Consider the following 14,964-nt stretch of genomic DNA (forward strand, 5'->3'; position numbering starts at 1 on the left):
TCCCTCACCTGGCTTCACTTATCACCTGCTATTATGTACTCTACCCCCTCCCTATTTTTTTTTCTGGCTTTTTCCCCTTCCTTTCCAGTCCTAATGAAGGATCTTAGCCCAGAACACTGACTGTTTATTCCTTTCCATAGATACTGCCAGATCTGCTGAGTTCCTCAAGCATTTTGTACATGTTACTCTGGATTTGAGACCAAGATTGCCTCAGAAAGGCAGTATCCATTATTAAGGACCCCCATCACCCAGTACGTGCCCTCTTCTCATTGTTACCATCAGGGAGGAGGTACAGAAGTCTGCTGGCCCACTCAGCGATTCAGGAACCTCTACCATCTGATTTCTAAATGGACATTGAACCCATGAACACTACCTCACTTTTTTTATTATTTCTGTTTTTACACTACTATTTTTAAATTTGTCTATTTAATATATATATATACTTACTGTAATTCATCTATTTATTTCTTCTGCATTTATCATGTGTTGCATTGTACTGCTGCTGCCAAGTTAACAAATTTTGTGACAAATGTCGATGATATTAAACTTGATTCTGATTCTGATCATATGACATGGCACAAAATGATGATGATGATGTCAAGTCTGGATTTCTAGCAGGATCTCTTGTATTTCTGAAGTCTTTGGGTATGAAGTTATGAAGTCTATGGCGGTTTACGCTGTATACATTGGACTTACAATACTGAGTCACATCATCTGCAGAAATTCTCTGATGACTCGGCAATAGTTGGGTGTATAAAGGAAGGATGGACGATGAGTACTGGGTCTTCGAGGAAGACTTTGTCGAACAGTGCAAGCTGAATCATCTGCAGCTCAACAATAGTAAGACAAAGGAGATGGTGATGAACTTTAGGAAGACTAAGCCTACATTGTTCGCTGTTACTACTGATGGTGGTGGTGAGGACGTGGATGTGGTGAGAAACTAGGGATGCACCTGGTCTCTATAAACCTATTGATTCAATGACATCCCACTCCCAAACTATAGCACAAGAGAAATAAGGTTGGTGGCGTTGTGGACAGTGTAGAAGTTTATCGTTGGTTTCTTAAGGCTGTTATGGTTGGGGATGGTAGTGGAGATAAGTTCCCCAACCTATTAAATGCTCCCAAAGGTGTGCATTTCAAATACCCTCAGAAAACCAAGTCCAGCTCCTGGCCTTTACATGTGGTTTAGCTACTAACCTGGCAGACCCATTTCTACTAACAGGAGAAGGGGCAAAGGCGGGATACTGGAACCTTAAAACCAGACACTTTGGGCAGATGGGGCTCATCAGCTGTGGTTAGCAGCTCATCTAGCAGAAGGAAAACTCTGATCTCAAGTCTCCTCTGCCTCGTAGCTATACCCAATCACTGGGAAGGTTTTGGAATTAAATCCTGAGGAAAAATCAAAAACGGGAGTCCCTGAGAAGTCTTATGTTGAGTTCAACACTGACTGGCAACTCCTGTGATATAGCTGGTGCCAAACTGTATCGGTCTTTGCTGTTCCTTTGGATTCATCAACTGCAGGAAGTGGGGAAACCTGCTGCAAGGGCAACAGCTTTTTTTCCATATTGTGCTGCCCTAGCCTGCATACTGACTTGTGTATGACAGCTAGGATGCAACATCTATGGTCCACCCTGCCCAACAGGAGGCCTCATTAGAAGGTTGTCATAGGTTACAACAGAACATTGACAGGATGCAGAGCTGGGCTGAGAAGCGGCAGATGGAGCTCAAACCAGAAAAGTAGAAGGATGAACTCAAAGGAAGAGTACAGGTAGGGCTCTAAACAGTGTGGAGGAACTTGGGGTCCACATCCATTGATCCCTCAAAGTTGTAGGGCAAGTTGTTGAGAGGATGGTTAAGAAGGCATATGGTGTCTTGGCCTTCGTTAGTCAGGGGACTGAGCTGAACATCGCAAGGTAATGTTCCAGCTCTAAAAAACTTTGGTTAGACCACAGATGGAATATTGTATTCGGTTCTGGTCTCCTCATTAGAGGAAGCATGTGGAAACTTCAGAGAGGGTGCAGAAGGGATGTCATGGGATGATGCCAGGATGTAATGAAATTCCTTGCTCATTTGAAGCTTACAGAGTTAACAGTGAGGATGCAACGGTAACTATGATGAGTGTAAAACCGTGGAATGGTGCAAAATGTAGTTGTGCAAACAAAGCTAGTGCAAAAAGTAACCTTAATGTGACAATGATGGAAGAGGTAAGATTACGTGGCAGCACCACCAGAAAGGGGATGTGAAAGAGGCAAATCTAACCAGGTTGGCTGGTTAGTAAACTGGCAGATGGACTTTACAACTCATATTCTGACTCTACAACTCATGTTCTCAATATTATTTATTATTATTTGTTTTTGTAGTTATACAGTTTATCTTCTAAAGCACATTGGTTGGTTGTCCATCTTTGCTTGTGTGTAGGCTTTCATTGATTTTATTGTGTTTCTTTGTATCTACTGTGAATGCCTGCAGGAAAATAAATCCAAGTAGTGTATTGTGACATATACTGTACAGACTTTGATAACAAATTTACTTTCAACTTTGAAATTTACAGTACTGTGCAGAAGTCTTGGGCACATATATATAGCTAGCATGCTTAAGACTTTTTGCACAGTCCTGTGTTTCTCAATTTGGAGCGGAGAGCAAGCTTGTAAATCTGGCAGGAGCAAAGGATGTTGGCAATGGTGAGGGTGGAGTGCCTTAGTAGTGGTGTAGGACAGATGGCAGAGAAAAAGTACTGGGGCGTTGGGGGGGCAGGGGTGCAGACATATCCAGCCCTGAGACACCAGGCAAAGTCATTTGATTCCAAACAATTGATTTATTGATCATTACAGAATATCACTCTGGTGCTTCCCACTCTCCCCATCTCCCTTCCCCTTATCCCAACCATGACTCCCCTCTCCCTTCCCCTTTTCCCAACCATGACTCCCCTCTCCCTGGTCTGTTCCCACTCTCAGTCCACAATAGAGATCCATATCAGAATCAGGTTTATCATCACTCACATGTGTAATGAAATATGTTTTTTTTTGTGGCAGCAGTATAGTGCAATACCGTGCAAAAGGCTTAGGAACCCTAGCTATATATATTTGCCTTAGACTTTTGCACAGTACTGTACATTGAAACCAGGACATAAACATTCCCCTTATTGGAAAAGTATGCAGAATATTTCACATGGCTCTAAGTTTATTGGAGTTGAAAACATAAGTCAGCCCCTTTAAAACTTATCACGGAGGCCAAGAATCGAGATAATGGGCTTCTGAAAGGGAATGATTTTGAAGCTGTGATGAAAGGTAAAAAGCAGACCGTAATTTATCACATGGTGGTGTGAATCAGTACCTTTTTATTGTGTTATACTTTACATAGATCCAGGAGAAGACAAGGTTACCTACGGCACTGAAAATTAAGGTTCTCTCAGCTGCATTAGGTAGAAAATTATAAGCCTAGAAATAGCATCCTGTCGAAGTTTACTTTCAATTTTATGTGATGCATGCCAGGACCACCAGACTCAAAAACAGTTACTTTCCCCAAGCAATAAAACTGATGAACTCCTCCACCCACTCACCCACCCTCTACCACTGCTTTATCATTTCCTGTCAGAGTCATCGTGTGCACAGACGTTCCTGTGCCTAGCATCACTTTAGGACATACAATCAGCCTATGTATTTATATTTATTGTATTTTTTTATTATTGGGTCTTTACCTTATTGTGATTTTTTTTGTGCTGCATCAGATCTGGAGTAACGATTATTTCGTTGTCCTTTACACTTGGGTACTGGAAGTGACATTAAACAATTTTGAACCTTTAAAATTGATCTCATTTTCAGCAAATCACATTACCAGGTGAAAATGTGCCGTGAACGTGTGGGTTTGCTCTGGGTGCTCCAGATTCCTCCCACATTCCAAGACCCAAGGGTTAGGGTCAGTGAGTGGTGACCTTGCTCTATTGATTCCAAAAGTGTGGCGACACTTTTGGGCTGCGCAGCACATCCTCGCTGATTTGATTCGACACAAATGATGCATTGCACTGTATGTTCCAATGAACATGTGACAAATCAATTTAATTTTTCTTTCTCTTTTAAATATGAAATTTGGCTGAGCGGATCCAATCTTCATTTACATTACAAAGCCTGGTATTTTCCTGTTGTGAGGTGGGGGTGCACCCAATAACAGCAAATATTGCGCACACCTACATGAAGTGTATCTCTCAGCTCCACACCCAAACAGGCATGGAAAGCCCCAGAAGAGCTAGGCGTGCAGTACACTTGATTCAGACAGGATTTAAAGGGACGATCTGCTCATGTCAGGAGGCCCGACTGGGCAACTTCAGAACTGACTGCATATTCCACAAAGACCAGCTAATGTTCACAATGTTCTGGATGAGTTTTGCTCTATAAACAGGGTCGTAAAGAAAGCTTTTGGTACACTAGCTTTCATAAATCAGGGTACCGAGTACAGGAGTTTGGGATGTTATGTTGAAGTCATATATTTTTTATAAGTTTATAGAAGTTGTATTAATTTTAGTTGTAGAGTTTTTATTATTGTGTATTGTGATATGCAGCTGAAGCAAGGATAAATTTCATGACATATGCTGGTGATATTAAACTTGATTCTGAAATTGGTGAGGCCAATTTTTTGAAGTATCATATGCAGTTTTGGTCACCTACCTACAGGAAAGATATCAATAAAATTGAAAGAGTACGGTGAAAATTTGCAAGGATGTTACCAGGACTTGAGGACCTGAGTTATAGGGAAAGGTTGAATAGATTAGGATTTTTTTCCCTAGAGCATAGGAGAACTTGGTAGAGGTGTACAAAACTATGAGGAGTGTAGTTAGGGTAAGTGCAAGCTGACTTTTTTCACTGAGGTTGGGTGAGACCTAAACTATAGGTCATAGGTTAAGGGTTATAGGTGAAATATTTAAGTGGAACCTGAGAGGAAACTTCTTCACTCGGACGGTGGTGTGAATGTGGAACAAGCTGCCAGCAGAGGTAGTGGATGCGAGTTCAGTAGTAATATTAAGAGAAGTTTGGATTGTAACATGGATGAGAGAGGTTTGGAGGTATATGGTCCAGGTGCTTGGAGATGAAAGTAGGCAGAAGACCGGTATGGCACAGACTTGATGGGCCGAAGTGCTTGTTTCTGTGCTCTGTGGCTCTTTGACTCCATGTTTGGAGGGTCATCATTCACATTTAGACTTGGTGGATAGTAGAACTATTTCCTGACGGATCACCCAGGGAAAATCTACAGAGGACATCGGGATTGAACTTTGAACTCTGACTCCCCAAGCTGTAATAGCATCATGCTAACCGCTACACTACCAGAGCACCCATTTAGACTGATACAGAGAGATATGGGCCAAACACAGGACTAGCTCAGAGACATATCTGGGTCAGCAGGGATGAACTGGGTCCAAGGAGTTGTTTCCTAGTTGTACAACTTTATCAGTATCGGGTTTACTATCACTGGCATATGTTGTGAAATTTGTTATCTCTGCAACAGCAGTACAATGCAATACATAATAACAGAGGAAAGGCTGTGAATTACAATAAGTATATACACAGTTCGTATAAAAATTATTCACCCCCTGCGGAACTTTCCATTTTTCATTGTTTTACTACATTGAATCACAGTGGATTTAATTTAGTTTTTTTGATACTAATCAACAGAAAAAGACTCTTTTGTGTCAAGGTGAAAGCAAATTTCTACAACTTGGTCTAAATTTATTACAATTATCAAACACAAAATAACTTATTGAGTAAGTATTCACCCCCTTCAAGTTAGTATTTAGTAAATGCACCTTTGGCCGCAATTATAGCCTTGAGTCTGTGTGGATAGGTCTCTATCAGCTTTGCACATCTGGACATTACAAATTTTCCCCAAACTTCTTTACAAAACTGCTCAAACCCTGTCAGATTGCATAAGGATCATGAGTGAACAGCCCTTTTCAAGTCCAGCCACAAATTCTCAATTGAATTGAGGTCTAGACTCTGACTTGACCACTCCAGGACATTAACTTTGTTGTTTTTAATCCATTCCTCTGTAGCTTTGGCTTTATGCTTGGGATCATTGTCTTGCTGGAAAGCAAATCCTCTCCCAAGTTGCAGTTCTCTTTTGGACTGCATCAGGATTCCCTCCAGAATTTCCCTATATTTTGCTGTATTTGTTTTACCCTCTACCTTCACAAGCCTTCCAGGGCCTGCTGCAGTGAAGCATCCCCACAGCATGATGCAGCCACCACCATGCTTCACGGTAGGGACGGTGTGTGTTTGATGATGTGTGGTGTTTGGTTTACACCAAACATAGCATTTAGTCTGATAATCAAAAAGATTAATTTTGGTTTAATCAAACTATAGAACCTTCTTCCAGCTGACTTCAGAGTCTCTCACATGTCTTCTGGCAAACTCTAGCCAAGATTTCATGTGAGTTTTTTTTCCAACAGTGGCTTTCTCTTTGCGACTCTCCCATAAAGCTGCGACTGGTGAAGCACCTGGGTAACAGTTGTTGTATGCACAGTCTCTCCCATCTCAGCCACTGAAGCTTGTAACTCCTCCAGAGTTGTCAAAGGTCTCCTGGTGGCCTCCCTCACTTATCCCCTTTTTGCACGGTCACTCAGTTTTTGAGGACGGCCTGTTCTAGGCAGATTTACAGCTGTGCCATATCCTTTCCATTTCTTGATGATTGACTTAATTGTACTCCAAAGGAAATTCAGTGACTTGGAAATTTTCTTGTATCCATCTCCTGACTTGTGCTTTCCGATAACATTTTCACAGAGCTGCTTGGAGTGTTCTTTTTCCTTCATGGTGTAGTTTTTGCCAGGGTACTGACTCAGCAGTGGTTGGACCTTCCAGATACATGTGTTATTTTACTACAGTCAATTGAAACACATTGAGTAATTTAACTAATTACATGACTTTTAAAATCAAATGGCTGCATCAGTGATGATTTAGTGTATCATACTAAAGGGGGGGGGGGCTGAATACTTATGCAATCAATTATTTTGTGGTTTATACTTGTAACTAATTTAGATCACTTTGTAGAAATCAATTTTTCACTTTGACACAAAGGAGTCTTTTTCTATTGATCAGTGTCAAAAAAAGCCAAGTTAAATATACTGTGATTCAATGTTGTAAAACAATAAAACATGAAAACTCCCAAGGGGGAGGCAAAAACTTTTTATAGGCATTGTATATTAAATAGTTACTTTAATGCAAAAATAGAAATAGAAATTAAAAAAGTAGTGCTTAGTGCTCCTGGGTCTATTGTCCATTCAGAAATCTGATGGTAGAGGGGAAGAAGCTGTTCCTGAGTTTCTGAAAGTGTGCCTTCATGCTCCTGTAGCTCCTTCCCGATGGTGCAATGAAAACAAGGCATGACCTGTGATGTGGGTCCTTAATAATGGATTCTGTCTTTTTGAGGCATCGCTCCTTGAAGATGTTCAGGTTACTGTGGAGGCCAGTGCTCATGATGAAACTGACTAAGTTTACAACCCTCTGCAGTTTACTTCGATCCTGTGCAGTAGCCCCCCCCCCCCATACCAGATGGTGATGCAGCCATTTAGAATGTTCTCCATGGTACATCTGTAGAAATTTTCAAGTGCTTTTAGTGACATAGCAAATCTTCTCAAAACTCTTAATGAAATATAGCCACTGAATGCCTTCTTTGTGGCTGCATTGATATGTTGGGTCCAGGTTAGATCCTCAGAGATATTGACACCCAGGAACCTGAAATTGCTCACTCTCTCCACTTCTGATCCCTCAATGATTACTGGTGTATGTTCCATATCTTATCCTTTCTGAAGTCCATAATCAGCTCTTTGGTCTTACTGAGGTTCAGTGCAAGTTGTTGCTGCAACATCACTCAACGAGTTGATCTGTCTCACTCCTGTATGCCTCCTCATCACTGACTGAGAATCTGCCATCAATGGTTGGGTCATCAGCAAATTTATAGGTGGCATTTGAGCTGTGCCTACCCACACAGTCACGGGTGTAGAGAGTGTAGAGAAGCTGGCTAAACACACATCCCTGAGGTATGCCAGTGCTGATTGCCGGTGAGGTGGAGATGCTGTTTTTAATTTGTACAGATTGTGGTCTACTGGTTAGGAAGTCAAGGACCCAGCTGCAGAGGGAGGTACAGAGGCCCAAGTTCTGGAATTTTTTGATCAGAACTGTGGGAATGATTGTGTTAAACGCTGAGATGCAGTCAATAAACAGCATTCTGATATAGGTATTTGTATAATCCAGGTAATCCAAGTCTATGTAAAGAGCCAATTAAATTGCACCCACAGTAGACCTATTGTGGCAATATGCAAATTGCAGTGGGTCCAGTTTCTTGCTGAGACAAGGGTTAATTCTATCCATAACCAATCTCTCAATGCACTTCATCACCGTAGGTGTGAGTGCTACTGATGATAGTCATTAAGGCAGCTCACCCTGCTCTTCTTGAGCGCTACTATAATTGTTGTCCTTTTGAAGTAGGTGGGAACTTCCAAGGGAGATTGAAAATGTCTTTGGACACACCCACCAGGTGGTTGGCTCAGGTTTTCAGAGACCTATCAGGTACTCCGTCAGGCCTGTCTCCTCGCGAGAGTTTCCCCCTCAAGAGATTCTTAGGACATTTTGAGTCACAGACTCGGGTTGAGTATAAACCTATAAAATCATGCTCAGGTCTTAGAAGAGTCACCCTTATCAAATAACATTTCTGAATCTGTTCAAATTAGTTCAAATTCAAGTTCAAGTTTATGCATACAGCAAAAAAAAACCAATGTTCCTCGGGGACCAAGATGCAAAACACAGTAAATATATCACATCCAGCACATAGAATAATATTTACACAATAATATTAACAGACAATAAAAATGTATTCTGTAGATGTACAAGTTGACATAAAGTGCTTATGTGACATATGGTTAAATATACAATTGTGCACTGGTACTGGTGCTATCATAAATAATGTGTACTGGGTGGTAGCAGGGTGTTCAGGAGCCTCACAGCCTGGGGCATGAAGCTGTTACCCAGCCGAACAATCTCTGTTCTCATACCACGGTACCTTCTGCCGGATGGTTGGAGGTCAAAGAGATTGTGGGACAGGTGCAGGGTCCCTGACAATGCTGAGACCTTCTGAGATATGTCCTGGATGGCAGGGGTGTGGGGGTGAAGGGCAGACCCTAATTGTTCTCTTAGCAGTCCTCACAATCCATTGCAGTCAGATGCCTTGCAATTCCCATTCTGGATGAGACACAGCTGGTCAGGACACTCTCGATGGTGCTGCGGTAGAATGTGGTTGGATTCAGGGAAAAATTGACTCCTTGGGCTCCTCTGGAATTGCACTAAATGTGAATATAAATTGCACAGTCAGCCCTATCTTGATGCATTACTTCTGCTCGGGCTGCCACACACCCCACCACCCCACCCTACTTATCTCATTATATTATTGAATTATTTCCTTATAATGTTTTTCTCTTCACCTTAAACCTCTGCTGGCATACACACAACTGTACGAGATTAGATTTTTGTACCTCAGCTCTCCACAATGGTTTATTTCTTAAAGGAACCCAAGCACACTGTGGCAAGGTCTGTAAAAGTTACCAGCACCGGTGGAAAACTATTATTTTAGACAAACTGATATGGACAGTTGAAAATTGAAAGTTGCTGCCTTGAAATTTTAGAAGGCCAGGCAGCCTGTGGCACTCATCCCAGTCTGGTTCAGATAAGATCGACTGCTCTTACCCTTTCCCCTGGAATTGTAAATATACATCAAAGGACCTTAATGAAAAGTTTGGAAAAACAAGCCTTTCATTAGACTTCCTACATCACATGATGCCTGATAGAAACACATTCTACCTTGTAGTGACAGAAAATGTGGATTTCATTCATGTTGCTCTTTGAAGAAAATTAAAGATAAAAGATAAAGACATTGTACTGTGGGGTGGCATGGTAGCTGAGTGGTTAGTGCAATTGCTTTACAGCACCAACGATCACCGATCGGGGTTCAATTCCTGCCACTGCTGTAATGAATTTAGACGTTCTCCCTGTGACCTCATAGATTTCCCCCATGTGCTCTGGTTTCCTCCCACATTTCAATGTCTGGTATGGCAGGGGTGAGCTATTGCACAGGATTGAAATAAGCTGCAGAGAGTCGTAAGCTTAGTCAGCTCCATCATGAGCACTAGCCTCCGTACTACCCAGGACATCTTCAAGGAGCGATGCCTCAAAAAGGCAGCATCCATCGTTATAAACCCCCATCACCCAGGCCATGCCTTGTTCTCATTGCTACTGCCAGGTAGGAGGTACAGAAGCCTGAAGGTACACACTCGATGATTCAGGAACAGTTTCTTCCACTCTGCCATCGATTTCTGAATGGACAAATATAGTTGAGAGTGTATGTCAAAATATGTATATGCGACCATAAACTAGCTTGAGATTAATTTTCTTGCAGACATTTACAGGAAGATAAAAAAATGCAGTAGAATTTGTGAAAAACTATATATAAACAAAGACTATCAAACAAACAGCATGAGAAACAAAGACAAATTGTGCAAATATTTTCACAAATTCTACTGCATTTTTTATTTTCCTGTAAATGCCTGTAAGAAAATTAATCTCAAGCTAGTCTATGGTCACATATACATATTTTGACATACACTCTCAACCTGTTTATGAGAATATAAACTGGTGATTCGGAGACACGATCCATTGTCGCTGATCTCGGTACATGAGGAACGAGAAATACACCATTTTCACTGGGAACCGCGGAGGTTTGGGCACAGACAAACTTAAAGCAGCCAAAGAATTTTTAGATGCACCAGCTCCATAGCAAAGAAAGTCCAGCAGCGTCTCTACTTTCTGCGAAGGCTGAGGAAAGTCCATCTCCCACCCCCCATCCTCATCACATTTTACAGGGGTTATATTGAGAGCATCCTGAGCAGCTGCATCACTGCCTGGTTTGGAAATTGCACCATCTGGGATCGCAAGACCCTGCAGCAGATAGTTAGGTCAGCTGAGAAGATCATCGGGGTCTCTCTTCACACCATTACAGACATTTACACTACACGCTGCATCCGCAAAGCAAACAGCATTATGAAGAACCCCACGCACCCCTCATACAATCTCTTCTCCCTTCTGCCGTCTGGGAAAAGGCACCAAAGCATTCGGGCTCTCACGACCAGACTATGTAACAGTTTCTTTCCCCGAGCTATCAGACTCCTCAATACCCAGAGCCTGGACTGACACCTTACTGCCTTATTGTCTTGTTTATTATTTATTGTAATGCCTGCACTGTTTTGTGCAATTTATGCAGTCCTGGGTAGGTCTGTAGTCTAGTGTAGTTTTTTTTCTGTGTTTTTTTTGCATAGTTCAGTGTAGTTTTTGTACTGTGTCATGTAACTCCGTAGTCCTGAAAAACATTGTCTCATTTTTACTGTGTACTGTACCAGCAGTTATGGTCAAAATGACAATAAAAAGAGACTTGACTTGACTTGATTTGATATTGTGAACTGTCCACCCTCCAGTAGCTTGACCGTTGTATTCTGATTCTGAATACCAGTTATACCGCTGGTGTCTAGGGTAGCAATGAAGGTCCTCCATCTCTGGTGAAGTTCAGGGCTTCCTTCATCATTTTAGTAGCTTCCTCTCATTTTTCACTACTGTCAGCTGTGTAAGTTCCAGGAGGAATCTCAGGAATACCATCACACTCAGATGCAGAAGGCTTCTTCTTTGTTGTTTCCATAACAATTTGTTTTACCAGTCAGGATTGTTAGCACTGAACCTGCAGGACCGGTGGGCCACTCTTAGTCTGGCCTTTCCCCTTTGACCTGTCTGGCATGGGTGACCCTACTCAAGAGCCAACACACAAAGCCCTGACTCCAGCCAACATAGCTCTCCAGGTCATTGAGGCACACAAGCCTCCAACCCACAACAAAATTGTGGTTCTCTTGGAGGTAACAATTACATACTGTGTCCCAAGTCTATATAACGTGTTCCAGAAACCCTCGATGTAGATCTAATTTCGCTTGAAAACTTCCAGTACTATGTAGGTGAAAAGTGACATAGAAAGCAAATTCAGAATTATGTGGAACAACTTTGAATCCAATGGTCACCATCGGGAAAGGTGGACAATATACAACCTGATGGACTTCGGTGTTGTAATACTATTTCAATAATATGAATGTGGATTGTTGTTATTTATGTGGTACTAAAGAGATTGCCTGTGGATGCCTGATTAAATCTCTGCCATGTTCAACAGATATCTGAATTTAATTTAATTTAAATTCAAACAGTTAGCTTTAGAAGTGTGGGATTTATGCTGAGAGGATCTATACACACAGTGGCCATTTTATGAGGTACACATACTCATTAATGCAAATAGCTAATCAGCCAATTACATGGCAGCAACTCAATGCCCAAAAGCATGCAGACATGGTCAAGCGAATCAGTTGTTGTTCAGACCTAACTTCAGAATGGGGAAGAAATGTGACCTAAGTGGTATTAACCATGGAATGATTGTTGGTGCCAGATGGGGTGGTTTGAGTATCTCAGAAACTGCTGATCTCCTGGGATTTTCACACACAACAGACTCTAGAGTTTACAGAGAAAGGTGCAAAAAACTAAAAAACATCCAGTGAGCGACAGTTCTGTGGGCAGGAATGTCTTGTTAATGAGAGAAGTCAGAGGAAAATAGCCAGACTGGTTCAAGCTGACAGGAAGGCGACAATAACTCAAATAACCACTGTTAAAACAGAGATATGCGGAACAGCATCTCTGAATGCACAACATGCAGAACCTCGAAGTGGATGGGCTAGGATGCAGAAGCCCATGAACATACACCCAGTGGCTGCCTTATTATTTTCAGGAGGTACCACTAATAAAGTGGCCACTGAGAGTACATTCTTTGATAATAAATTTTCTTTGATCTTTGAACCCCTAACTTCTAAAGTCCAAAGCAGATTTTCAGCATCACCCGACTCCCTCCTCAACTTTCCGGACTGTTGAACAATTTGCTGAAAAAGGAACGTCACTGGGTTTGTTTCCACTAAAATAACATCTTATGGCCATATGCAGAAACAGGCCATTCAACCCAACGAGTCTGTTCCCCCATTTCATCATGACTGATTTATTATCCCTCGCAACCCCTTTCTCCTGCATTCTCCCCGTAACCTTTGATACACTTCCTAATCAAGAACCTATCAACCTCCGCTTTAAATATACCTTATGACTTGGCCTCCACAGCCATCTGTGGAGTTTAAAGAGAATGGTGCGAGAAACAAAAAAAAAATCCAGTGAGTGGCATTTCTGTGGACCTTGTTGATGAGAGAGGTCAGAGAAGAATGGCCAGACTGGTTCAAGATGACATGAGGGCGACATTGACTCAAATAACCACATGTTACAATAGTGATGTACAGAAGAGCATCTCTGAATGCATAACACATCAAACCTTGAAGTGGATGGGCTACAGCAGCAGAAGACCATGAGCATATGCTCACTGGTCACTTTACTTGGTATAGGAGATACCTAATGAAATGGCCATGGAGTGGAATTCTCAGCAGGTCATCAGTGGTCTGTAGATGCTGCCACTGTCTGCACCTCTGGTTTATGGGCAGGCATCTCAAGAGTTTGCAATGGACAATAGCTGCATTTATTGACCTCCAGATTCTTCCTCCAGGGAGCCGGCAAAGAGTGGAGATCAGAGCCAACTATGCAAGAATGCGGAAAGAATATGGGCAAGACATCACCAACATTGTTATTAAATCAAGTATAAACCTCAAATCACAGGTAGGGAATTCCTGCTACAGGAAATGACTGATCTAAAATTGTTTGCTGTATTAGGAACAAGGGAACTTTAAACAGTTTTTCAAATATACAACACTAATCCTTTAAATCTTATACACCCCGACCGAGGGTTCATATTCTATTAAAGGATCTCACCACAGTAGCATAGCGGTTAGCATGATGCTATTACAGCTCAGTGTTCATCCCCTGTAAGGAGTTTTTGTACGTTCTCCTCATGGAATGTGTGTGTTTTCTCCAGGTGCTCTGGTTTCCTCCCACAGTCCAAAGATAGGTCAATTGATTGTAAATTGTCCCACAATTCATCATCAAATGCCTATTATACTACTGGCGATTAGGACAGCAATGGAAGTCCTCCGTCTCTGTCTGTCCTTGGCCATCTTCTGAATTGTGCCCCAGGCGTGGTTCAGGGTCCCTTTATGATATGGCGCCAAGTTGTCTTTGGTCTCCCATATTTCTTCTACTCTTCAGGGTTCCAATGAAGTGTTGCCTTGATGATGGAGTTAGCCTCTCTTCTCATCATGTGTCCAATCTATCTCCAACGTTTCCTCATGATGATTGTGGTCATGTGCCTTACGATTAGGTTGGGGTTAAATGGGGGTTGTTGGACAGCATGGCTCAAAGGGCCAGAAGGGCCTATTCCACTTTTGTATAGCTAAATAAAATAAAATATAAAGGTCATTAAACGTCAAAGTAAATTTATTATAGGTTATGTGTCCACGCTGAGATTCATTTTCTTGCAGGCATTTACAGGAAAAAATAAATGCAATAAAATTTTGAAAATATCTATACATAAACCAAGGCTGAAACAAAAACAATGTGCAAAAGAAGACAAACTGTACAAATTGATAAATAATGCAGAGTACATGAATTGCGGAGTCTTGACCACTAGTACGGGGCATCTCAGCCTAACTTCAGAACATTTCTGAGATCTAGAATAGGTTATTTTCGATTTTGAAGACTTCACATTAACTAAAGCTGCTGTACAGGTCCAGCTCTGGAACAAAATAAACTCCAGGATCCAGAATAAAGTCAGAATCTGTCTCCATCCTAACTCCCTATCAAAAGAGAATGAGACTCTTCTAAAGGAACAGTTGCATTGGAATTGGTTTATTATTGCCACATGTACCAAGAGATAGTGAAAAGTTTGTCTTGCATGCTGTTCATAGCCAGTTAACTGATTAAT

At 41.7% G+C, this 14,964-nt stretch overlaps 1 protein-coding gene across 1 annotated transcript in view; it reads left to right on the forward strand.

The window, feature by feature from the left end:
- LOC140729730 (doublecortin domain-containing protein 1-like) overlaps positions 1-14,964 on the forward strand; it is a 537,877-nt gene that overhangs the window by 512,383 nt on the left and 10,530 nt on the right. The window contains exon 39 of the mRNA XM_073049855.1: positions 13,654-13,763. Within this exon, the coding sequence (XP_072905956.1) occupies positions 13,654-13,763 (110 nt within the window). The remainder of the gene's footprint in view (positions 1-13,653; positions 13,764-14,964) is intronic.

Source organism: Hemitrygon akajei, chromosome 6, assembly GCF_048418815.1.
Source record: "Hemitrygon akajei chromosome 6, sHemAka1.3, whole genome shotgun sequence".
Taxonomy (NCBI): domain Eukaryota; kingdom Metazoa; phylum Chordata; class Chondrichthyes; order Myliobatiformes; family Dasyatidae; genus Hemitrygon; species Hemitrygon akajei.